The sequence below is a fragment of the Artibeus jamaicensis genome, unplaced genomic scaffold (assembly GCF_021234435.1).
Source record: "Artibeus jamaicensis isolate MK-2021 breed Jamaican fruit bat unplaced genomic scaffold, CSHL_Jam_final contig_484, whole genome shotgun sequence".
Lineage (NCBI taxonomy): Eukaryota > Metazoa > Chordata > Mammalia > Chiroptera > Phyllostomidae > Artibeus > Artibeus jamaicensis.
In genome coordinates, this window is record NW_026521859.1 from 11,690,629 (window position 1) to 11,716,037 (window position 25,409).

At 42.8% G+C, this 25,409-nt stretch overlaps 1 protein-coding gene across 5 annotated transcripts in view; it reads right to left on the reverse strand.

Annotated features, from left to right (window-relative positions):
- Positions 1-25,409, reverse strand: part of BICRAL (BICRA like chromatin remodeling complex associated protein) — a 104,317-nt gene that overhangs the window by 8,639 nt on the left and 70,269 nt on the right. For all 5 annotated transcript variants that reach the window (XM_037154658.2, XM_037154664.2, XM_037154654.2 and 2 more), the window contains 5 exons: positions 7,028-7,133; positions 6,156-6,253; positions 4,286-4,347; positions 3,554-3,699; positions 2,191-2,285 (listed from right to left, as the gene is read on the reverse strand). In XM_037154658.2, the coding sequence (XP_037010553.2) occupies positions 2,191-2,285; positions 3,554-3,699; positions 4,286-4,347; positions 6,156-6,253; positions 7,028-7,133 (507 nt within the window). The remainder of the gene's footprint in view (positions 1-2,190; positions 2,286-3,553; positions 3,700-4,285; positions 4,348-6,155; positions 6,254-7,027; positions 7,134-25,409) is intronic.

Here is a 25,409-nt window from a genome sequence, read left to right on the forward strand (position 1 = left end):
AACCAAGATTGCTCTATCCAGCAAAGCTTTCATTTAGAATGGAAGGGCAGATAAAGTGCTTCTCAGATAAGATCAAATTCAAGGAGTTCATCATCACCAAGTCCTTATTATATGAATGTTAAAGGGACTTACCTAAGAAAAAGAAGATAAAAAAGATGAACACTGAAAGGACAGCAAACTCACAGTTATTAACAACCACACCTAAAACAAAAGCAACCAAGAGGACAGCTAGATCAGGAGCAGAGCCATAGAAATGAAGATCACATGGAGGGTTAGCAACAGGGGAGTGGGAGGAGGATAAGGGGGGAGAAGGTACAGAAAATAAGTAGCATGGATGGTAGGTAGAAAATAGATAGGGGGAGGGCAAGAATAGTAGGAGAAATATAGAATCTAAAGAACTTGAGACACGTGGTCATAAACTAAAGGGGGGGAATGGTGGGCGAGGGGGTGTGCAGGGTGGAGGGGAATGAAGGGGGAAATAGAACTGTAATGGCATAATTAATAAAATATATTAAAAAAAGAAATGAGAATTCAATGTCTGTGTTCAGTCATGTCCCATTTAATCATATTTTTTCTTGCTACATAGGATGCATTTTAAAAAATTGTGGTTTGGGGGGAAAAAGATAGTTTATACATCGGTATAAAATTCAAAAAGTACTAAAGGGGATGTGAAAAGTAAGCCTTTCTTTTTTGCCTCACCTGTGCGCCGCCTACCCGCCCCCACCTCCGGAGGCGCCCCCATGCCTAACAGTTCACTACACTCCTCCACAGACATGTCATGCACATGTATGTTCTTATTATTTTGTATTTTTTGCACACAAATGGTAACAACAATACACTCTGTTCTGGTACCTTCCTTATTTCCCCTTCTGCTGATAATATTTTGGAAATCTTCATTAGGATGACCTTTTACTTTATACTCTGCTATGTTTTAATCTGTTTATTTATTAAAGCTTTCCTTAAAACTATTTTTTGCTGTACAGAATCAAATCTTAAATTATATCTCTAGGTCTTATTTAACATGAAAACTCATGGCAGATACAATTTGACCACATAAGTGGTCCTCTCCTTAAAAATGTTATTTGACTTAAACAATTTTAGAGGCTAGAAAAAAGTATAGAGATTTAATTTTTACAAGGCAGAATGCGAAAATAACAGAGTCCAGTCATTTCAGGTGCCTTTTTTCTTTTCTTTTTTATTCTCGGTGCCTTTTAAACATCTTGTTGATGTCTGAGTTTTGTTTTAGACATGGTTGTCAATATAAGAACAACTATTGCAGACTTTGGAGCCATCATTTTAAGTAAAAATATATACATTTAAGTAAACACGAACACAAAGAATACATATTTACACGACAATGTGTACGTGTATAGGGTCTACCACCGGTCCCCCACAGAACATGTCCAAAGTTGATCTCAAACTGAAAACCACTAGTAAGAGACAAATTTATAGGTTAAAGCTCATATGATTTTAGAACTGCTTATAAAATCTCAGAATAGGTTTGGTCCCTCCATCACTTCCTGAGGTGTCTTACTCCTTTCTCTAATGAACCGGTGCTTTAAAACCAATTTTAGTTCCTATGTGAAGTGATGAAAATGTCCTAGAATTAGACAGTGGCAATGGTTGCACAATCGGGTGAATATTCTAAGAACCATCAAGTTGTACATTGGAAAATTAAGTGTGAATTTTACAGCATGTTAACAATTAAAAACATGACAAAGTCAATGTTAACTCTGCCATCATCCAGTCTCCTCAAATGTCACTTGGCACCACTGTCCCTGGCTGTGCCTCTGTCCTCTTCCGCATCTCTGGGCTGGTGAGAGGCAGCGCCCAGCGTGCGAGTATGTGGACTGGGGGTCAGGTGGCCCTGGTCTGCATCCTGGCTGGGCTAGTTACCCTGCAAGCCCGCTGGCTATATGATCTCGGGAGAATTACCTAGCCAAAGCCTTAGGCCCCTCGTTTATACAGGAACAACCACAGCAGCACTGATGGTGATCGACCATGTACAGTGCCGTAGTTACTAGCTGCTGTTACTGTTAGTAACGGTCAAGTGTAAGGTTTTCCACAAACTTAAGTATCTGTGCCTTTTAAACCACACTGGGAAAATGCAGTTCCCGGGAGTCTCTCTCTGAACTGGTAACTGTGACCTATAGAGTGCAATAAACAAACATGCTTGGGAGCAGAATTTACCATGGCATCTTCCAGGAGCAGGCATCTGTATTTGTTAAGCATAGCTTGGGTCCTTTTTAGGAGCTGAGTGGCAACTGTTTCAAATTCATTGTCAACTTTAAAAAGAGAGAGAGAGAAAACAATCAGAAAGTGCGAATCACCCACTCGGCCTTTCATTTCTTAGGACAGGACCATAACGCATTACTCTTCCACTGTTCACACATGTTATATCTGTGCAATTTTCTCTTCTTAGGTAGGTTTTCTGGGATTAAATGCAATGCTTCTGCACTGCTTTCCCTCACTGTCCACTGCTATGTGAACACAGACAGTAATTTCGATGTTAGCTTATATTAACTTTAATTAAGAAGCCAAAAACATAGTATCTTTAACATCACCTATAAAAGAAAACCATATTGCACAGACGAGCAGCGATAGCGAGCCTCCGCTCTTCCCCAACAGCATGAAAACCCGCAACAGCTGCAGCAGTGCAGTCCTACTGTCTGGGCTGGGCAGGCTGGCCTCAACTAAGGACACAGCCTAGTCAGGGCATCTCGCAGGCCACGGTGCTGTGGCTCTGTCTTTGTCTGTTGGTCTCCAAAGGTCTCACATTTTCTACTGCACTCTTCCCAGAATCTCATAGCCCTGTTTAATTCTGGATCTGCACCTTATTCCCTGGACCTCCCAGGGAAGCCCGTGGTGGACTGACTGAGATCCCGACACTCAGATCAGACCCCGGCCAGGGGAGCAGACCCGCAGCAGCAGAGGGAAGGACTGAAGCCTCGGAGGGGAACGGACGGCATCAGGGCCGGGAATGGTGATGGGAAGGAGGGCAGAACTACGCTGCACGGCTGGGAGAGGCAGCAGGGCCGGCATGAAAATGGGCTGAGTTCTAGGTTGGGATAAGGAGTTTTCATCCTTAACCTTTTTTTGGCCAGTTTCTTGACATACGGCAATGCTCTGACTCATTTTGGAACCTCAAAAAGTTCTTTCAGGGGCTGAAGGATGGGTCTAACTCATACAATCGGTATTAAGAGCTAAGGGCACGCATTCTGTCTAAACACAGAACTATGCCTAAATCACTGTGAGTACCCAGTGCAGAGCCATCCCACTGCAGCCAGCAATGCAAACAATGCTTTGCATTCACTGCCCCCAAAGCTGACTGACATTGGGGTATCCCCACAGAATAGTGAGAAGAGTAAGTCACAACCCTAATCGTTGTAGACTGGGAAACAGAGTAAACGGGGAACAAGTAGGTCTGTCGTTAAAAATAATGACCTGGCTACCACGGGGGGCTCGGAGCTTGGGGCTTGGGGCTCTCCCCTCCTGTGGGGAGCTCTCAGAGGGGACTGGGGTCAAAGGGCCTCTGGGGCTACAGTCTGACTACCTTTCCTCAAGTCCTCCTCAGTGGGCATGGAGCCCTGGCACACGTGGTAGGAGAGCAGCCTTTGCACCGTGTCACTCAGTGACTGGAACTGACTTTTATCAGGCGTCACAGCGTGGGCTTGGTCCCTCTGAAGCTGCTGGAGAATGCTGGAGAAGAGAAACTGCATGTCAGAAAGAGTCCTGTTAAGAAACAGAATCCTCTGCATGCAGAGAGACACACACAGAGCTGGTATTCTTGACAGTGCAGTAGTTCTGTTTTTCTTCAGTTTTATACTTTGTATACCAGGGTGGTTTAGAGTTTGGTCTAACCGTCTCCACAGGCGACTCAGACTGTGGCCCTGGCCTCAGAAGCCCAGTGTTCCCACCAACCACTCATGTGCGGGAACTCACAAAGACCCTGGCAATGCCTGAGCATCGGCCAACTAAGTTTATGTTAGCATTTCTGTTCTGAACACAGGAGTGCACCAAACCATGCTTTTGGCCAACCAAGTGGTATGTGATATGCTAAAAAGGCAAAAAGCTCTTCTCCTGAAGAACAAAAGAGCAAAGAGCAGGCTCAAACTACATTGAGGTATTTATCAATCTTAATGGAGACAAACTATAGGAAAAAGAGTTTTAAAGAACATTAAAAAAATATTAAATATATTATTATAACCTGACTTCTGTTGTATATGCATTGAGGGTTAGGAACCTAGAGAAATGTTCAAAATGGGTCATTTCCAAGGTCACTCACAAAGCTCCCTTAGTTAGTTGTTTTGCAGCAGGCCTCTTCTGTCCTCCCGAATGACCGTCCACCTAAACACAAAACACACTACTTAGTATTTCCTTTTGGTGGAAAAATAAGCAGAATAGCCCTTGCTGGTGTGGCTCAGTGGGTTGAGTACCAGCCTGCAAACTGAAATGCTGCCGGTTCGACTCCCGGTCAGGTACAAGCCTAGGTTGCAGGGCAGGTCCCAGTTGGAGGCGTGCGAGAGGCAACTGATCCCTGTGTCTATCATTTCTTTGCACATCAATGTTTCTCTCCCTCTCTTTCTCTCTCCCTTCCCTTCTCTCTAAAAAATAAATAAAATCTTTTAGAAAGACAACAGGAAAAGATAAGCAGAATACAGTTACATATAAAGGTCCCTGTGTTTTGAATATTTTCAGCTCCCTATCAAGAGCATGTCCTAACAATGTGGAATTTGACCTGCTAAAAAATTAAACAAGCCAGTCTGTATGCCCATTCAGTGAAGTCACCCTGTGTCAAGATTATTGTCAGGTCCTTGGAACGACTCGGCTTGGACCGTACAGCCTGACCCCAGCTTCCTCTGCAAATGCATTGTTATATTTGTGAAGAAGAATATTTGGATCCCACGTCCAGGAACACCTGGAAATCCAGCAGCTATTCCCACTTCATTTTCTCAGTGGTAAATAAGGGAGCAAACGCTCCGGAGCTCCTGTTTCGTACAGTCAGATGTGTGGCATTTCCATGTCATGTCAGATTAAGGAAACACATTTGCCTAATGAGAACCTGAGAACCAAACCAGACCCTTTGCTGAGTGGTCCAGGCAGGCCCAGATTATAACAAGTTCATTAAACTATTAATTGCTCGGTTTGATGGAGAAGTAACTAAGGCCGTAGCTCAGCGATTTTCAACCTTTTTCATCTCTTGGCACACATAAACTAGTAAAATTCTGTGGCACACCAAAAAATGTATTTTTTGCCAATCTGACAAAAAACAGGTGTAATTTTGATTTATTCACACCAAACAACTATTGTTGTGTTGGCTGTTGTCATTTTTTTATTTGACAGTCTAAGGGGAAAGAGGTCAGTGCCCCTGATTACATAGTCAGGTACTGCATGTCTAAAATTCTTGTCACACACCAGTAAGAATCGCTGCCTCAGTAAGCTGAAAACCAAACTTTTTCCCCCTTCCTTTTAATTTAAAAAACAATTATTTATTTATTTATTTATTTATTTATTTATTTATTTATTTATTAGAGAGGGAGAGAAACATTGATGTGTGAAAGAAATGATAAAAACAGGGACCAGTTGCTTCTCACATGCCCCCAGCTGGGGCCCTGGCCTGCAACTGAGGCATGTGCCCTGACTGGGAATTAAACCAGCAACCCTTTGCTTCGTGGTCCAGCATTCAACCCACTGAGCCTCCCCAGCTAGGGCGCCCCTTGCTTTTTAGATCAGTGGTCGCATTACAAGTCCACAGGGACTACTTCATACATTCCTGGCTGTTATTGCAGAAAAAACCATTTTCTCAGCATGAGGAAGAGATTCATTTTTGATATGATAATAAGTGATAACATTCAAGAGTAAACTACATTTTTGAGTGCCTATTATGTGTGGGCTGCTGTTATATTATTAACTCATGAAAAAATGATAGCACTGTGAACACGTTGCAAGTAGAATGGACACCTTCATCCTCTAAATGTTAACAACAAGGCCTGGACTGCTGGGGAGGTTTCAGTGAGCACATCTTTACGGACACACAGGCACCCAGCTGACTGCGTAGGCGATGCTGGGCAGCAACAATGGAGCAGAAGATGACAACTATGCTTTCTCTCAATTATACTGAACATTAAGAAGAAGCCAGGTAAACTGTGTTCTACCTGCACAGCGGGCTGGCCAGGTGGCGATCCAACTTTTTCCTGCTGTGGTTGTGTGGTTCCTAAGGACGCTGGTGTAACTTTGCTTCCAGAATCTTGCCCTGTTAGAATTAACACATGAGACAATGTTCAACAGAAAGAGTGAATCAGGCCCATCGTGCAACCTTCGAGTCCAATGTCTGCAGAGGGTAGAACATTCCAAAGGGATGTCTTTATCACGGATACTTGATGTGATTAGGAGAGCAGAAAGTTCATTTATCTATGAAAGCTCTAGAGGCAGAGGTTAGGATTATTAGAGGCTATTTAGGTAAGAAGTAGAAATAAATAAATAAAAGCTGCCAATGCTGCAGTTTCAAATTATATAAGGTCTGAGGAATAGGCCGCAAGCCAGTAATCTGTCAGTATTACCAAGACCCAACACACAACTTAAGGAAAGGGAGGCCCAGTTAGGGGACTGACTAGGAGTGCTCATGTTTTGTCTTTCTAGTACTTACGGAGCAATGCAGGTGTTTGAAGCTTTTTAAAAAATGGAAGACAAAGCCTACAGTGTTTTAGTCTCAGAGGGATTCTAAACGTACATAAAGCAACATGAGGACAATCCCAGAGTCACCTGTGCCATATAACACTACTTTTGTTGTTTCTAGCAGCGCACTTTTTTCATATAATTTAATGCATCATAACTTAATTAGAAGTGCTTTTTACTTGCTTAGTAGTACGTTAAAAAGGTGCTACAGATGCCACGTGGAAAGGATTCAGAAAAAAGAAGTGATTGGAGTAGAGGTGAGACTGAGTCAGGAAGACCGAGGCGGAGGGAGGGAGCAGGACGCGTGTCCCGGGTGCTGGGAGGGCAGGGACGCGCCGGGGAGGCTCCTGACCTGGCAGCGAGGTGCTCAAGAGGCCAGGAATCTGCGCTTGCCGCAGGCTGTCTGGGGTCTTGGAAGCAGAAATGGGTGAAGTCTGATTCAAACATTTTTTCTGAGCCTGTAAAAAAATGTTACCAAGATGGAAAAATTAATATCATGACTAAGTTTTAATAGATTACTTAAAATGCCAACCCAGCCCATTCATTAATGCCTACCTAACATCACCTTCGGGTTAGATGATATGACAAAACAAATGTTTTAAAACATTATTTTCCTATCGTGTTGGGAGACTTGCAAGAGTACCCTGTAAAATCTGCAGGCACACTGACCTTTGCAGACACTGTTCATTGGAGGCTGAGTGGACACCAGCCTGCTTTCTCACTCATGCAGCAGTGCTCCTGGTGCTGAGACCCGAAGGCTGAGCCAGGAAGCCAGTTCCCATCCCTGGTAATTACACATCACACCAGCGAGGACCGTGACCCTGCCGATCAGTGTCTACATGGCGTCTATACTGACTCTGAGTGCCAGCCCGGACCCGAGGGCCGACCCCAACCTACTGCCAACACTCGCGGTGCCTTCTGTGCGGATGGCCCACAGTGCCCTGCAGCCCTGCTGCGCGGTCTGTCTCAGGTCTGCAGACCGGCCACGTCGGGTGGCATGTCACTGGGAAGTGTAAATTCAACTGATTATCAGCTTTTGCAGATATTATTAGAGAAATTAATCTGATGTTTAAACTGTTGTGTACCTCTTTTGTATAAATGAAAAAGATTAATTGGATGATGTCTAAGGACTATCACATTCCTTTTCACTCTTAAAAATATCTGTTATCTCTATAATCATTTAAGGTAATCACTAAAGGGTTTTTAAATTTTTTAAAAAGATTTCATTTATTTATCTTTAGAGGGGAAGGGAAGGAGAGAGGGAGAGAAACATCAATGTATGGTTGTCTTTCATGCGTCCCCTGCTGGGAACTGGCCTGCAGGGAACCGGCCTGCAACCCAGGCATGTGCCCTGACTGGGAATCGAACCGCGATTGTCTGGTTCATAGGCCCGTGCTCAATCCACTGAGCTACACCAGCCAGGGCTATTTTTCAATTTTTAATCCTCTTTGCCATTACTACTTCATAATGCCTTAGGTTTTCAGAGTTTTTTCTTCAGTTTTTTATTTTGTATAGTGGATTTAGAGTTTAGTCTAACCATTTCCATGGGGGCCTTACATGCTGACCTTGATTTAAGTGAAATGTTCTCACCGACCATTCATTTGTGGGTGTTATATAGACCTCGGCAATGCCTGACCCACTGAGCTCATGTTAATTCTGTTCTAAACGATTAATTGTCCATGTGGTTCATTCTTGTACTATAAAAATGAAGAGGGACTGGACCTCACCCAACAAAGACTGGAAGAGTCTTAATCAGTATGGCTCGATTAAACTTATTAACACTCTAAAAAAAATGACTTCCCGCTAAGATGGAGGTGTAGATAAACACACTCTGCCTCTGTGCACATCTACAGCAAAAATTACAACTAGACTACAAAACAAATACTACCCAGATTGTCAGAAAATCGAGCTGTGTGGAAGTCCGACAACCAAGGATTTAAAGACGCCACATTCACCCCGACAGGTAGGAGGGGTGGAGATCTACAAGCCTGGAGAGGCTGCAGAATGGGCGGTCCCACATTCATGAGCAATAGATAAAAATCAGGAGGGATACCTCTGGGCAAGGGATCCCAGCCCCACATCAGATCACCAAGCCCAGGGCTCCAGCACCAGGAAGATAAGTCCCCATAAATTCTGGCTGTAAAAACCAGTGGGGTTTAGGGGTGTGGAAGAAACTACAGGATTCTCAAGAGACTCCTCTTAAAGGGCTTGCAATGGACTTGGGACCCACGCAGACCCACCCACTCTGGGACTCAGCCCCAGGGCGAGAGCTGGAAGGGCACAACTGGCATACGGGGAGAAGGTGAAGTGACAGGCAAAGGGGAGAGTGCCAGGAGACAGCTTCCTATATAAGAAAAAGATGATCAAAACTATGAACATTAAAATGGCAACAAATGCACGACTGTCAACAACTGAATCTAAAAAACAAACTAAGCACACAAGTAGAACAGGAACAGAATCACAGAAATGGAGATCATTTGGAGGGTTATCAGTTGGTAGGGGGAAGGGGGAGAATGGGGGAAAAGTTGCAGGAATTAAGTACAAAATAGACATGGGGATGTTAAGAAAAGTATAAGAAATGGAGCCCCCAAAGAACATATATGCACGATCCAGGAACATGAACTAAGGGAGGAGATTGCTGGAGGAAATGGGGGTACTCGGTGGAGAGGGACAAAGAGGGAAAAACTGGGACAACTGTAATAGCATAATCAATACAATATATTTTAAAGAACTCTAAAGAAAATGCCCTGGCTGGTGTGGCTCAGTGGATTGAGCACAAGCCTGTGCACCAAAAGGCTGCCAGTTTGATTCCCAGTCAGGGCACGTGCCTGGGTTGTGGGCCAGGTCACTAGTTGGGGGCACATGAGAGGCAATCAACTGATGTACCTCTCATGTATCAATGTTTCTCTCCCTCTGTTTCCCCTCTCTTTAAAAATAAATAAAATCTTTTTTTTTAAAAGAGTGAATGCAGTGTGCTCTCTCTGGAGTGTGCCCACACCTTCCCCTCCCTTCCTTTCCTCCAGTTACCTTTGCCTTTCTCTCTCCTAAGCTCCACGGGCCCTGCTTTTGCCTCTGTATCTTATTTCCTGAGCCCACTTTGTCCTGCTGGCTCACCTCTTCTACCTCTGTAATTCTAAATAAACTTTTCTTATGATTGAAAAAAAAAAGAATGAATGAATAAATTCCATTGCAGCAGAAGTGACAGGGGCCCGACCCTCCTCCCAGTACCACCCTCCTCTCCCAGTAGTCATCGGCTTTCTTCTGCCCCAACTTCCTTCTATTCCTATGCCCATAGAGGAAAATCTTTCAGAAATAATATTCACAAATCTGTTGTTTTTACTGAACTCTTACAGAAGACCTTCTTTTTTCAATTAAAAACATATTTTATTGATTATGCTATTACAGTTCTCCCATTTCCCCCCTTCATTCCCCTCCACCCTGCACACCCCCTCCCACCCCCCCCTTTAGTTCATGTCCATGTGTCACAAGTTCTTTAGGTTCTATATTTCCCATACTATTCTTGCCCTCCCCCCTGTCTGTTTTCTACCTACCATCTATGCTACTTATTCTCTGTACCTTCTCCCCCCTTCTCCTTCTCCCACTCCTGTTGCTAACCCTCCATGTGATCTCCATTTCTGTGGTTCTGTTCCTGTTTTCTGTGGTTCTAGTTGTTTGCTTGGCATGTTTTTGTTTTAGGTGTGCTTGTTAATAATTGTGAGTTTGCTGCTGTTTAACTGTACATGTTTTTTATCTTCTTTTTCTTAGATAAGTCCCTTTAATAAGGACTTGGTAATGATGAACTCCTTGAATCTGACCTTATCTGAGAAGCACTTTATCTGCCCTTCCATTCTAAATGAAAGCTTTGCTGGATAGAGCAATCTTGGATGTGGATGTAGGTCTTTGGATTTCATGACTTGGAATACTTCTTTCCAGCCTCTTCTTGCCTGTAAGGTTTCTTTTGAGAAATCTGCTGATAGTCTGATGGGAACTGCTTTGTAGGTTACTGTCTCCTTATCTCTTGCTGCTTCTAGGATTCTCTCCTTCATTTTTATCTTGTGTAATGTAATTATGATGTGCCTTGGTGTGTTCCTTCTTGGGTATAACTTCTTTGGGACTCTCTGAGCTTCCTGGACTTCCTGGAAGTCTATTTCCTTTGCCAGATTGGGGAAGTTCTCCTTTATTATTTGCTCAAATAAGTTTTCCACTTGTTGCTGTTCCTCTTCCCCTTCTGGTACCCCTATAATTTGGATGTTGGAAGGTTTAAAGGTGCCCTAGAAGTTCTTAAGTCTCTCCTAATTTTTTTGAATTCTTCTTTCTTCATTCTTTTCTGTTTGGTTGTTTCTCTGAGAAGACCTTCTCTTGAAATGTACTTTCTTCACAAACAGAGAGGCTATTTATTTTGTTGAGCACTTGGCTCCAAGAACTCTGCTAATATTAATGTACAATTTTAACTCTTGAGACCCCCATGGATTACCACGACGCCATGAATCAGAGTACTTAACATGTTGATTTTGACCTCTGTAGTACAGTTTGAAAGAAGCCAATTACTAATTAGACAGATGATCTGACCAAAAGTTTGGTTATCAATGCATCCCTTGGGTTAATTTATGACCAAAATGGGGAATTGTGAATGAAAAAGGGGTATAAGAAGGTATCCTAGCAACGTGTCTGATCATAAATTCTTGTTGGGCAGGTCATGGTGGATAGTCACATCTAGGCTTATAACTTTTTAGTAAAAGGTTTATCTTTGGATCTGGCCAGTGTGATTCACTTGGTTGGAACATTGTCCTATAAACTGAAAGGTAGCAGGTTTGATTCTAGATCAGGGCATATGCCTGGGTTGAGGGTTCATCCCTGGTCTGGGTGTGTGTGGGAGGCAACCAATCAATGCTTCTCTCTCCCATGAATGTTTCTCTCCCTCCCTTTCTCTCTCCCTTCCTCTCTCTAAAATCAATAAGCATGACTTCAGGTCAGGATTTGAAAAAGCTTTAGCTTTGCCTTAAATAAGCTCTGTCCACCGTTCCTGTGCATCTAGGATAACACACAGTTAAATAAGACAGAACCACCCTCAAGGAAGTACATAATCTTGTTAAGTACCCTGTAACCCAATCCCCATCTTGCTCCCACCCCATCCTTGTGATCTTCCTTACATTCCTCCTTACTTTCAAATGCATAAAAGAAGCTGCAAAAACTTATTTTGGGAAGCATTTGAGATCTTGTTCCTGGCATGTCTCCTTCGTTTGACTCAAATAAGTTCTTAAAAAAATTAAGCACAAAAAAAATCATTGACAAATTAGCAAGATGGTATTTATTCAACAATAGGCATTTACTGAACGAGGGGACCATTTGCGAGCTACCCAATCAGTCTCCTCTGAGAAATATCCCACTGACATAGGAATATGTCAGAGTCAACAAGGTCGGAGAACACACAGAGATGTGCTACCTGCCGGAGGCTGTGAAGAGCTAAAACCCCGGGCAGCAGTCCGCCAGTGGAGGAGCTCATCTACCGAGAGTGGTGTCTTTCTTTTCTTGTTGCCTCAGAGGGGCGCTTTCTCCTATTTTAAACAAAAGCTTGGTGTGAAGCAGCAGAGGCCCCTCGTGGCCACTTCCTCCTGTCTGTCACAGCCCGGTCCTCTGATCACGATGCACCAGTCAGACTCTCTCCCGGGAATTTGGAATGTGGGCAGTGGCAGTGGGTGGGGGGAAGAGAGGTAAATACCCAAAGGCAGTGCTTCTTTTATTTTATTTTAATTAATTTATTTTTTAAGAATTGTATTTATTTTTAGAGAGAGGGAAAGGGAGGGAGAGAGGGAGGGAAACAGCGATGTGTGAGAGAAACATAGATCAGCTGTCTCTCCAATGCCCCTAACTAGTGACCTAGCCCACAGTCCTGGCATGTGCCCTGACTGGGAACAGAACTGGTAACCTGTAGAATCACAAGCCAGAGCTCTATCTACTAAGCCAAAGCAGCCAGGGTGGCGGGGGTTCTTTTAATGCACTTTGATACTTGTTGTATCAAGACTACCCGGGGAGTTTCTGAAAGACAAAGTTTTGGGGTTCCAATCACAAAAAGACTGACTCAGAAATTCAATGTGGGGGTGACAGGGGAACTCAAGAGTCAGATTTTAGCATTACTTAACAGGCTTAAGTGATTAATGCACGTGGAAAGCTGTTATTCCAGGAAGTGTAATGCATGACCAGTGACTCCAGGAGGGCCACAATCTGACCTTTGTGCCCCAGGGGGTCAGCAAGCCTTGAGAAGGTATCTGAGCCACTGTTCTACGGAGGGAACACCCATGAGGCAGATAAATAATTGTTAATTAACAGATAAAGAAGTACTAGGAAAATCACCTCAGGACTGAAACTCTTATCCAATTAATCCTTTTCCCAAAACCCTTACCCACCCTTTCTTCTCCTTATAAAAAGGTGGCTTGAGGGACTTCTGCCAAGATGGAGGTGTACGTCGGTGGAAGCACTGTGCCTGCTTGCACAACCAAGTTTAAAAACAAAAAAGTTTTAGCAACAAAAACACAGCCAAACCACAGAAAACTGAACTACATGGAAGTCTGACAACAGTGAACCCTTCAGCCAAACCGGTAAGAGGGTCAGAGCCAGCAGCAGAGTGGGGTTGGGGCAGGAAAAATCCATGGGACCAACCCAGGCTCGTGACCCAGGCGCACCACCAGCCATGGGCAGATCCCAGGTGTGGAGTATCCGGCGGACCCACCGAGGGCTGATCTCGGTCACACATTCCTGCGCAGATAAACCGGTGAAGGAGCAGGCAGTGAGACGGACTGCTGGCAGGCCCCAGCGGCAGGAAGCGGCACAGGGGACTGCCATTGTCCCTCTCTGACCCTGCCCCCACATACAGCATCACAACCCAGTGACCTGAGTGGCCCTGCCCTGGTGAACACCTAAGGCTCCGCTTCTCATACATAACAGGTGTGAACAGATCAAAATATGGCTGAAGAACAACTCAGAGCCCCAGAGCTGATAAATCTAAGTGATGAAGAAATAGCCAAACTTTCAGATGCACAGTTCAAAACACTGGTGATCAGGATGCTCACAGAACTGGTTGATTTTAGTCACAAATTAGAGGAACATAAGAAAGCTAAACTAATTGAAATGAAGGGAAATGTACAGGAAACCAATAGTAATGGAAAGGAAACTGGGACTCAAATCAAAGGAGTGGACCAGAAGGAGGAAAAAGACCAACCAGAAAAGGATAAAGAAACAAGAATTCAAAAAAAGGAGGAGAGGCTTGGGAACCTTCAGGACATCTTTAAACGTTCCAACATCCGAATTATAGTGGTACCAGAAGGGGAATAGGAACAGCCACCAGTGGAAAACTTATTTGAACAAATAATAAAGGAGAACTTCCCCAATCTGGCAATGGAAATAGACTTCCAGGAAATCCAGGAAGCTCAGAGAGTCCCAAAGAAGTTGGACCCAAGAAGGAATACAGCAAGGCACATCATAATTACATCAGCCAAGATTCAAATGAAGGAGAGAATCCTAGAAGCAGCAAGAGATAAGGGGACAGTCACCTACAAAGGAGTTCCCATCAAACTGTCAGCTGATTTCTCAAAAGAGACCTTATAGGCAAGAAGAGGCTGGAAAGAGGTATTCCAAGTCATGAAATCCAAAGACCTACATCCACATTCAAAATTGGTCTATCCAGCAAAGCTTTCATTTAGAATGGATGGGCAGATAAAGTGCTTCTCAGGTAAGATCAAATTCAAGGAATTCATCATCACCAAGTCCTTATTACATGAATGTTAAAGGGACTTACCTAAGAAAAAGAAGATAAAAAAGATGAACACTGAAAGGACAGCAAACTCACAGTTATTAACAACCACACCTAAAACAAAAGCAACTAAGAGGACAGCTAGATCAGGAGCAGAACCATAGAAATGAAGATCACTTGGAGGGTTAGCAACAGGGGAGTGGGAGGAGGATAAGGGGGGAGAAGGTACAGAAAATAAGTAGCATAGATGGTAGGTAGAAAATAGATAGGGGGAGGGCAAGAATAGTAGGGGAAATATAGAATTTAAACAACATGAGACATGTGGTCATAAACTAAAGGGGGGATGGTGGGGGAGGGGGTGTGCAGGGTGGAGGGGAATGAAGGGGGAAATAGAACAACTGTAATGGCATAATCAATATATATATATATATATATATATTTAAAAGGGTGGCTTGAAATGAGATGTTAAGATGATTTTTGAGGGTACATAACCCTCTATCTTCTCAGATCACCAGCCGTCTGAATAAAGTGCCCATAGACATTCAATCCTTGTCTCTACTTATTGGTTCTGGTAGTGACAGCAGCAAGAACGACAACTTTTCTGGTTTCAGGGCTTAGGAAATTATAAGTTTAAAAAGCTCTCCAGGTGATTCTGATGGATTGCTAACTTTGGAAACCACTGCATTTGTAGTCTCTGTTACATGCCTGGACAATAATATAGAGCTGTCCTGGCATGGACAGTCTGGCGCAGAAGAGGAGTGAGAGAGAACAGTGAAGGACAGATAAGAGGCCATGCTATCTTGAAGAGGCTGAGAGAACAGCAGAGTCTGGTTTCTGACCCTTATAAAGAGCTGTACCCTCCCCCCTTTTTTTGTTTAAACATATTAGGGTGAGTTTCTAAAAGTACCTAGACTGAGACACTGGGTGTCAACTGCGTGTACATTCACTGTGGTGGTCACGGAGAAGGCAGCTGAAGAAGACCGAACACACGACTTGCCCTGTGAAAGTTTACCATCCAGGCCCACACATACACATTTTATCAGTGTTCTATAATTATGATGTCCAGCCTCAAACGGGCCCTCTTGCCTGTTCAGCAATCTTTTCTTTCCCCTAGCCAGCTCCTTTGTTCATTTCCCACTGAATCCTATTTCATTATTTTCAAATCTGTAAGCCAGGTGGGAACTCACTTAACTTTCAAAGATACAACCTTACCTGCATCCCTTTTCATCCTTTCCCCCTTCTCTAGTTGCAACAGAAAATGCATTCCTCCTCCTTTCGACAAAGAACCCCACCAGTGCTCTAGAATTCATGTCCTTTTCCTTCTGTCAGCTTTCAAAAAAGCTCAAGCCTTTCCCAAGCCTTAAAAAAAAAATAATGCTCTTGATCCCACACATCCTTGCAGTTACCACTGTCTCTGTTACCTTCATTTTTCTGAAAGTTGTCTGTACGCATTACTACCCCTCTCATTCTCTCCTTGGTCTGTTGCAGTGGGCTTCCACACCTATCATTCCATGGAAACAAGTCTTACCAAGGCCAACTACTGCCTCCTTCTTGCTAAATCCGTCAGCAGTGTCCTGGTCCTCACCTCCACTGACCTCAGCAACACTTAACCCTGTGCACCTCTTTCCTCCTACTTGCAACATTCTCTCTTTAGCTTCCAAAATGCTGAACCCGATTCACTTTATTCCTTCTTTCTGGAACCTCCTGAGTTTCATGTGAGGACTCTTCTTTCTGTTGAAGAGGAGTCCTCACTAATGTTGAGGTGCTCTGGGGTTCTTTTCCAGCCATTTTTTCTGCTCTACTTACAAACTCTCCCTGGTCCATTTCATTCACTTCCACTGCTCTAATTACAATGTATATGTTGGTCAATCCCAAAATTTCAGCCCATATTTTGGTTGTATGCTCTACTACACATAGCTGTTTATCATACAGTTACCTTAGAACTGACAAACATCTTGAACTTCCCTTCATGTCAGATGCTCTGTCTCACTGAACCTGGATGTCCCTGCTTATTCCTCCACTACAGCCAATCAACCAAAAGTTCTATCTAACTTAACTGTCTCCAATCCATTCACTGCTCAGTGGCCGCCAGGCTAGGTCTTCACTATTTCATGCTTAGATCACAACACTGGCTCCTTTATGTGACACACAAGGCCTGGATGACTCAGTCCTTGCTCACCTTTCACACCTCAGCTTTCCGCACCTCACCTGAACATGTTTTCCTGCCCTGCCCCTCAGTACCATGGGCTCTTCCCTGTCCAGGCCGTGCTGCTGCCCCCACCTCGTGGTCTTCACTCAGGCCCTCTCTTGCTGGATAACCCTTCCTCCTCCCTTAGAAGGCCTCGGTCAGAAACTGCTCTCAAGGAAACCCTCCCCAATCATCTCATCTGGGTCAGAGGCCCCTCTTCAGAGCCTGGCACGCCAGACACTTAAATGCTGGTTGGCTGTTGGCTCGTCTGCCTGCCTCCTGCCCTACAACAGATCGTTGTGTCCCTGGGGCTTGGCCTGGTAGGTAGTGAATTAATGAAAGAAACATTTAGCATAGTAGGTGATCAGACATCTAGTGGGCAGCATAAACCAGAAGTGTAGAGAAGAAATCAAGGGAGGGACTGAAAAAGCCTTTATTCTTCTAGAGACTTTGGTTGGAGCCCAAAAGGAGGGGAAAGCATTTAGCTCCGATAGGAAAGGCCACGGGGTCCAGCAGACAAAAGGTTTGCTTGAGTGCGGTTGGTTGGTAGGGTACATGAATGTCTTATATGAGATGGAAAGCAATTCGAACATTTCGTCTAAAACGTCATACAGTGTTCTTAAGTGTGATATTGTTAAGTTACAGAATTACATGCTTATGATTTTGTAATTAAAAGGGGGCGTTATTTGTGCTGGACCCTGTAAACCCATCAGCAAAGTCCAGAGGCTCACCATGAGTCTGGCCTACTCAGGGAATAATGGAGCCAGCCTGGTTAACCGGGAGGGTTCCCAACTGGAGAACCTTACCTGCCAGGCGGGCAGAGGCTTGTGCCTTCTCCCGTGGCAACAGGAAGCTCCCAGATGATTTGGTTCAGGTGAGGAAACAAATGTTTTAGGAAGATTAATGTGGTGGAAATCAGGCTTTCAGAAGTATGCGAAGGCAGATTAATTACCCAGACAATTGTTACAGCTGTCTAATTAGGATATGAATGAGCCTTGGAAATCATCTAGACCAGTGGTTCTCTCTCCTGCTTGCACTTGAGAATCACTCGGGGAGCTTTTGAAAAACGCTGACACCTAAGAGCCCTTTCCCAGAACATTTAAATCAGGATTTATGGAGGTGAGGTCCAGGCATCCATATTTTTAAAAAGCTCCCAAGTGATGCTATTGCATAGCTGGGGTTCCTCATTTTCAAGGAGAGAAATCTAGGGCTTGGAGAACTAAGATATAAACTTAGACCACAAAACCAGTCAGTGGCAAAGCAGGACCTACAAGTGAGCACTGACTCCTAATCCAGCTCTTCTTTCCCCCCGCACATGGCGGTCCCTCTTAGAGTCTAGGTCAGGGTATGAAGGTCAAAAAGGAGAGAAACAGAAAGCGGTTTGATTTAGATCGGCGATTTACAAGCAGTGCGCCATGGGACACCAGTGCCGCAAGAATTTTCAAAACATACGTACCTGACTATTTAGTCAGGGACACTGACCTTTTTCCTTAGACTGTCAAATAAAAAAAATGACAACAGCCAACACAACAACAGCTGTCCAGTGTGAATGAATCAAAGTTATACCTATTTTTTTGGTCAGGAAATTGGCAAAATATTTATTTTTTGGTATGCCACAGAATTTTAGTAATTAGTTTACGTGTACCATAAGATGAAAAAGGTTAAAAATTGCTGTATGTGAACCAAAAAACGAGCCCTGTGCTTACCCTGCCAAGCTGGGTGAGGCCCGTGCCCTGGCTTTAGTAACTCAGATACCGAAAGTAACCAGGTAGGCTGGTCTACAGTTAAAACTGTCTAAAAGCAGTTCAAGGCAAGCAGTCATGTTCTAGGGCCCTATTTTTCCCTAACAAAGGTCATTTTTTATCTAACTGAGCCTGTCTGTTGTCCTTTGGCATCTCTCTAGCAGGCCTTTGGAGTGTCGGGGTCATTTCCTTTTTCCAGACCCCTCGGGGCACCAAAGCAGGTGTCACAAAACCCCTCATTGTTACTGTTTTAATGTTGAGTTGTTTTTCTTGGCTTTTGCTTAACTATTATTTTTTCTAGAATTTTATTTTATTTATTTATTTTGAAAAGATTTTGTTTATTTATTTTTAGAGACAGGGGAAGGGAGGGAGAGAGGGAGAGAACCATCAACATGTAGTTGCCTCTCGTGTGTACCCCACTGGGGACCTGGCTCACAACCCAGGCATGTGTCCTGACTGGGAATTGAACCAGCAACCCTTTGGTTTGCAGGCCAGCACTCAATCCATTAAGCCACATCAGTCAGGGCTCAGAATTTTATTTTATATATATATAGCATTACTGTTTATCCCCCTTATACCCTCTTTCATGTTAACAATCAACTATCCTATACCTGCCAATGTAAAAGACGTGTCTATTCCTTTTTTTAAAAAAGATTTTGTTTATTTCTTTTTAGAGAAGGGTGTGGAAGGGAGAAAAAGAGGGTCAGAAACATCGATGTTTGAGAGATATATCGATTAGCTGCATGTCCCCAACCGGGAACCTGGCCCACAACCCAGGTATGTGCCCTGGCTGAGAATCGAACCAGAGACCATTTGATTCACTGGCAGGCACTTAATCCACTGAGCCACACCAGCAGGGGCAAAGTTGTGTTTATTCCTTTGTGTTTATCCAATCCCAGAGATTTCCCCTCTTTGCTTTCTCCGGCCTTCCTAATTCATCACCAATGGATTTCATGCAACCCCCTTTTGTCTTCCGCATTGCTTCTGATGTATAAAATAAGCTTTAAAACTGCCATTTTTCTAGAGCATTTTCCTCAATCTCTTTGAGATTTTGCTTCCTGGCAAGTGTCATCAGTTTGGCTCAAATAAACTCAAAAAATTTTTACAGGTTTGAATGTTTCTTATGTTGAGATACAGATTAGTCAGCAGACAAAGTCTGCCTTTATGAGCAATTCGCCCAGCTCTGAAACTGCATCTCTTTGATGGAAATGGGAACAACAGTGCTACTTGTAGCCCCAGAGTAACATGTAAGCCCCTGACTCTGTACCTGTTGTTAGTAATATGATCATGATTGTCATCATTATTGGAAAGAATGGATATGTGACCTTCGAAGAAGAACCTGTAGGACTCGGTAACTTAGGTCTGAAGACACCACGGTCCCACAGTAAGGCCGCAGGCTGATCTGGAGGGAGGGGGAAGGGAGTTCGGGAGGGGGCTGGGCACCTCAGCTGTGACTACTCCTGGCAAACTGTACTCAAAGCAAGGCAGGCACTGCTCTCCAGGAGACAGGGACTTAAAATAATGTGTTTACTTTTGTTTGATAGGCTAAACTCTTGTAAATCTCCTCCTTTAATAACTGGCTTTCAAATATTAATCCATTTACAAGAAAGTTTAAATCCTATAAATTACTCTCTGCATTAAGAGATTTCAGTTTACAGGACTCCCTGGAGAAATGGCTGATTCTAGGTCTTATGTAAAGTAATCACAAAACAAGCCCACAGTATCTTGGCCACAAAGAGCTGAAGGGAAATGGGAACATGTCAAAAGTATAGAAGCTGTTTAAGCAGTGCTTTACTGATCAAATGTGCAACAATTTAAACACAAAGAAGAATGAAAGTAACAGACTGCAGCACATTAAATACAAAAGAACACAAGATCTTTTAGAGATATACACTAAAATACTACAGATAAATTTATATGTCTGGATTAGGTTCAAAATAACATTGGGCAGGGGAGAGTTAGTGGGATATTGATGAAACAAGAGTACCGAATTTTTCGGATGGTAAGATGCATTGGACCATAAGATGCACCCAGGTTTTAGAGGACGAAAATGGTAAAAAAAAATTTGAAGCAAAAAATATGGTAAAATATTTAATCACATAAATAACACAGGCTACCACCCTGCCCCCACAGCAAGCCAGGCAAGCTGCATTCAGACTATAAGACGCACCAAAACAGTGCGTCTTATAGTCTGAAAAATACAGTAGCTGGTGAGCACTGCAGCTGGTTGAGCATGGGGGCTCATCACACTATTTTGCATACTTTTGTTCATGTTTAAAATTCTCTGTAATGAAAAGTATTAAATGATGTAAATAAATAAATAAATAAATAATTTGTAAAAAGCAAGAGGGAAAGAAAAAGTTCTGTTTTATGGGAAAAAAATCTCAGCCAGTAACTGTAGGTAGGATAACGCCATTAGAAAGTCATTTTGCAACCACTGACGCACTGCTCACGTGAGGATTACCACAGCAGTCTCAAAGCCCTGGGTGGGAGCCCGGGGGACAGGAGAGTCACGTGGTCCTAAAACACCATCCTGGAAATCACTTCCTTACAAAGGGAACAAGGTACCTTTGAATACTTTGAGAAAAACCTGGTGAAGGCCACCTTGACCAAGTGACCACACTCAGAATCACCGATCACAGGTCAAAACAACATTGCGTGTCATGCCAGAACTATTTTGCCTGACTCTAATCACAAGGAAACATTCTGACAACTCTACAATGAGGGCTGTTCTGCAAGATGATTGACCTGGGCTGCTGTGGACTAAAGAGAGACGTAACAGTAAATGAAACCAGTGCCCTGGCTGCTGTGGCTCAGTGGGTGGAGCACTGGCCTGCAAAACAAGGGGTCGCCAGTTCGATTCCCAGTCAGGGCACATGGCTGGGTTGCAAGAGACAACCACACATTAATGTTTCTCTCCCTCTTTCTTCCTCCCTCCCCCTCTTTCTAAAAATAAGTAAAATCTTAAAAAACAAATAAAATAAATGAAATTAGTGCTCTCCAGTTTCTAGAGTGAAGCATTATTGTAAAGGACATTATTGAGTTATATGGAAGAAATTTGGTATAATTTTGTTATAGTAATGTTAAATTTCTTGGATGTGGTGGTGATATGGTTGTACTGAAGAAAGTCCTTATTCTTAGGAGATACCTGCTGAAGTATTTAGTGATAAGGGGTCATGATCTTTGCAATTTACCTTCTTTTTAAAAAAATCCTCACCTGAGGACATGCTTATTGATTTTTAAAGAAGGGGGAAGAAAGGAAGACAGTGGGGGAGAAACACTGATGTGAGAGAGAAGTATCAATCAATGGGTCGCCTCTTGCATGCACCCCATCAGGGGACCACACTGGCATCCCAGACATGTGACCTTTTGTTTTCAGGCTGGCACTCAATCCACTGAGTCATACCAGCCAGGTTCCAAACTATTTTGGAATTGTTTTTAATTTTTACCAATTGTATGTATTACTTTTTTTTTTAAATGCACAAAAATGGTTAGATAAATGCTGTTCAGGTACCATTCTCCCTATGAAGGGTGAGTTTTTAAAACTAGAAGAAAATGAGAATAACCTGTAATTCCACCATCCAGAGAATTGCTGTCAATATCATAGTGTATTTCCTTTTAATGAAGTTTCTGAATGTTTTATAAGCAAGAGGGTTTTCTATTATCTAATTTGCAATATTGTCTCTCCTCATCATTTGTGTAAAAGTAAAAACAATTTATTAAATATTTTACATTTTAACATGCGTTTTATTTTAAATGTGCACTTAAAATTATTTTGGCCTTGGCTGGTGTGATTTAGTGAATTGAGTGCTGGCCTGCGAACCAAAGGGTCGCTGGTTTGATTCCCAGTCAGGGCATGTGCCTGGGTTGTGGGCCAGGTCCCCGGTGGGAGGCGTGAGAGAGGCAACCACACATTGAGGTTTCTCCCCTTTTTCTCCTTCCCTTCCCCTCTCTACAAATCAATAAATAAAATCTTAAAAAAATTATTTTGTAAGCTGTTCCCAAAAGTCTTTATTTTTTTAAAATATTTTAAATGACTATATAGTATTCATCATACCCAATCATTCCATTATTCAAAATTTGTGTCTTTAGAAAAATTTTTGCAATACTTTGGTTGCAAAAAGTATCTATAGTGTGCTCTATTTGGAGTAAGAAAAGGAGGGAAATAAGAAAATACACATGTATCTGCTTAGTTGTACAAAAAAAACATAGGTTAAGAAAATGATGAGATTGATGCATACAGGTGACGGGTGGGAATGGCAGGAAAGGATGGGCGTGGGGCGGGGAGGGGGGCTGGGGGTGAGGCTGCCCCAGGTACACTCTCTGCACAGCCCTGACTTCTGGGACCATGCTGATGGTTCAAAGGAAACTGAACAGATACAATCAACAAGGATAATGGTGAACTATAAACAGAACTACATTTCAAATGAATAGTACACCAAGGGAGAAAAGAAAAAGTAACCGAAGTAATTTTTAAACACAGTATTGGGACTATATATACTTTTAGGCTAAATACAGAATTATAAATCAACACTGAAGTCTAATTGGTAGGTTTGTTTTTCACAGTGGTATAGATCAGCAATTCTGAAATGATTCTCTGCATTCTTGTATTAAGCAAATAAGTAAACACGCTGTGGGGCAGCCTTCTCACTGTAAGAACAGGGGGTTACAAACACAGAAAAGGAGGAGACTTCAATAATGAGCCCTGAGGTCCTGGATTAGATGGACGTATCAATATGGACTAGATAATACAGGCTGATAGATAAATAAACAGCTACAAATATTGGGTATGTGTAATGCACATAAGTCCCAGCGGAGGCATCCTCAGTAGTATGTATACATAGTGCTGAGAACTTGGTTTCTAAATACTGTTCTGCACTAGAAGAACCGGGCTCCTTAAAGGAAGGGGTGATTCCAGGGCAGGGCAGGGCAAGTAGAAGATGACATGGAACATCTTGTCCTGCCAGAAAGTGAGGAACATGCTCCAAGCACGATGGAGACACGTTGGAAGGGCCAGCGGCTAATTTACAGGGGCGCCCAGTAGCCATCAAGTTAAATTGAGTATCAAAATAAATTATTGTAACAAATTATAATCCACTGAATAAAATAGGAATCTGAGTCCATATTGATATAAACAAATACATAAATAAAAGAAGAAGGAAAAGGGTTTCCTTAGATTACAATGTCAGCAACTAATGTAGAACAAATGACAGAATTAGAAAATCTGTATTTGGTGACCATCCTAATAACATCTGATTCAGTAATAACTGACTTGGTCGGGAATTATCAATGGAAGCTTAAACTGGTGTACGCAAATCTGATGAGCAAAACTGTGAATATCTACACAGTTTCAAACTACTTCCCAGAAGGGACATAGTAAGATACACCAGATGCCGTTTTAAGCAAGTGGTCAAAGTTAACATCCCCAGTAATGAGACAAGTCCGCATCGTGAGGACACATCGTTTCCGTGGCAATCCTACCAAAAATGTATGACCTAAGTCTAATGAAGAAATGTCAGAGAAACTCAAATTCAGGGACATTCTATTAAATAATTAGTTTGTACTCTTCAAAAATATAAAGGGCATGAAAGACCAAAGAAAGACGGAGAAACTTCCAGACTTAAAGATGTGACAAGAAAATTAGACAGTAATCCTGAATTGGGTCCTGAACCATAAAAAAACCCACAAAATAATTTTTCTTTTTTGCTAAAAGGGATGTTACTGTGAAGACTGACTAAATCTGAGTAAGCTCTGTAGATTAGATGACACTATTGTAAGAAAGCTGATTTCTTGGTTTTGATAATTATACTAAGGTTATGTAGGGAATTGTCTCTGTTTTTAGAAAATAAACACTGAAGCCCAAAGTAGGGTCAAGAGGCAACATGCCTGCAAATTTACTCTAAAATTTTTTTAATTTAATTTATTTATTTTTAGAGAAGGGGAGGGAGGAAGAGAGGGAGAGAAACATCAATGTGTGGTTGCCTCTCACATACCCCTAACTGGGACCTGTCCTGCAACCCAGGCATGTGCCCTGACTGGGAAACGAACCAGCAACCCTTTGGATTGCAGGCTGGCACTCAATCCACTGAGCCACACCAGCCAGTGCTAAAAAAAATAATTTTGCTTGTGTGTGTGTGAGAAGGAAAGAGACACAAAGAGGATGAAACAAATGTGGGAGAAGTTAACACCTAGGGAATCTTGGTAAAAGAGACAAAATTCTTCTTTTAAAGAGATTTTACTTACTTTTTAGACAGAGGAGAAGGGAAGGAGAAAGACAGAAACATCAATGTGTGAGAAAAATGCTGATTGTTGCCTCTCACGCCCCCCCCCAACTGAGGACCTGGCCTGCACCCAGGCATGTGCCCTGACTGGGAATCAAACCAGCAACCTTTGTTTTTCTGGCTGGCGCTCAACCCACTTCAGCCACACCAGCCAGGGTAAAAATCCTTTATATTATTCTTGCAAATTTTACTTTTCTGTAAGTCTGATGTTATTTTGAAACACACACACATGCACACACACCTTTGATACCAAAAGCAATGGAGGACTCAGGAGGGTTGATCGTGGGGTGAAAGCGGGTGGGGAGTGGAACTGAGGAATGCACTCGGAATGAGTGGGAACCGAAAGCTAGGATGGGCAGATGGGGTGAGGACCAACGCTGATGACACTCGAGACTGTTCGGAAACAGAATCCTCACGTGGTTCAGCGGACTGCCCATGGTTAATTTACCTACACAATGGCATGGTAAGAGCAGATTCTAGTACTTGGTCACATAACAGTGTCCCAGATCCCTCCCTGTATATGCACCTCCCGGTGCAGACCGGTTATTCACTGATGAGTCTCACTGAGTCCCTGAGACTTTCTGGTTGGCACCCAAGAACCAGTGACAACTAGTACACGGTCATGTGACCTAGTGGCTTGCTATATGACAGGTAAGTTATAGATTATTATTTAAGTAAATAATAAGTAATCTATAAGTAAATATAGATTTAATCTATAAGTAATACAGTAATACTTATTATAATCTATAGTAAGCAATAACCTATAATAAGTAATA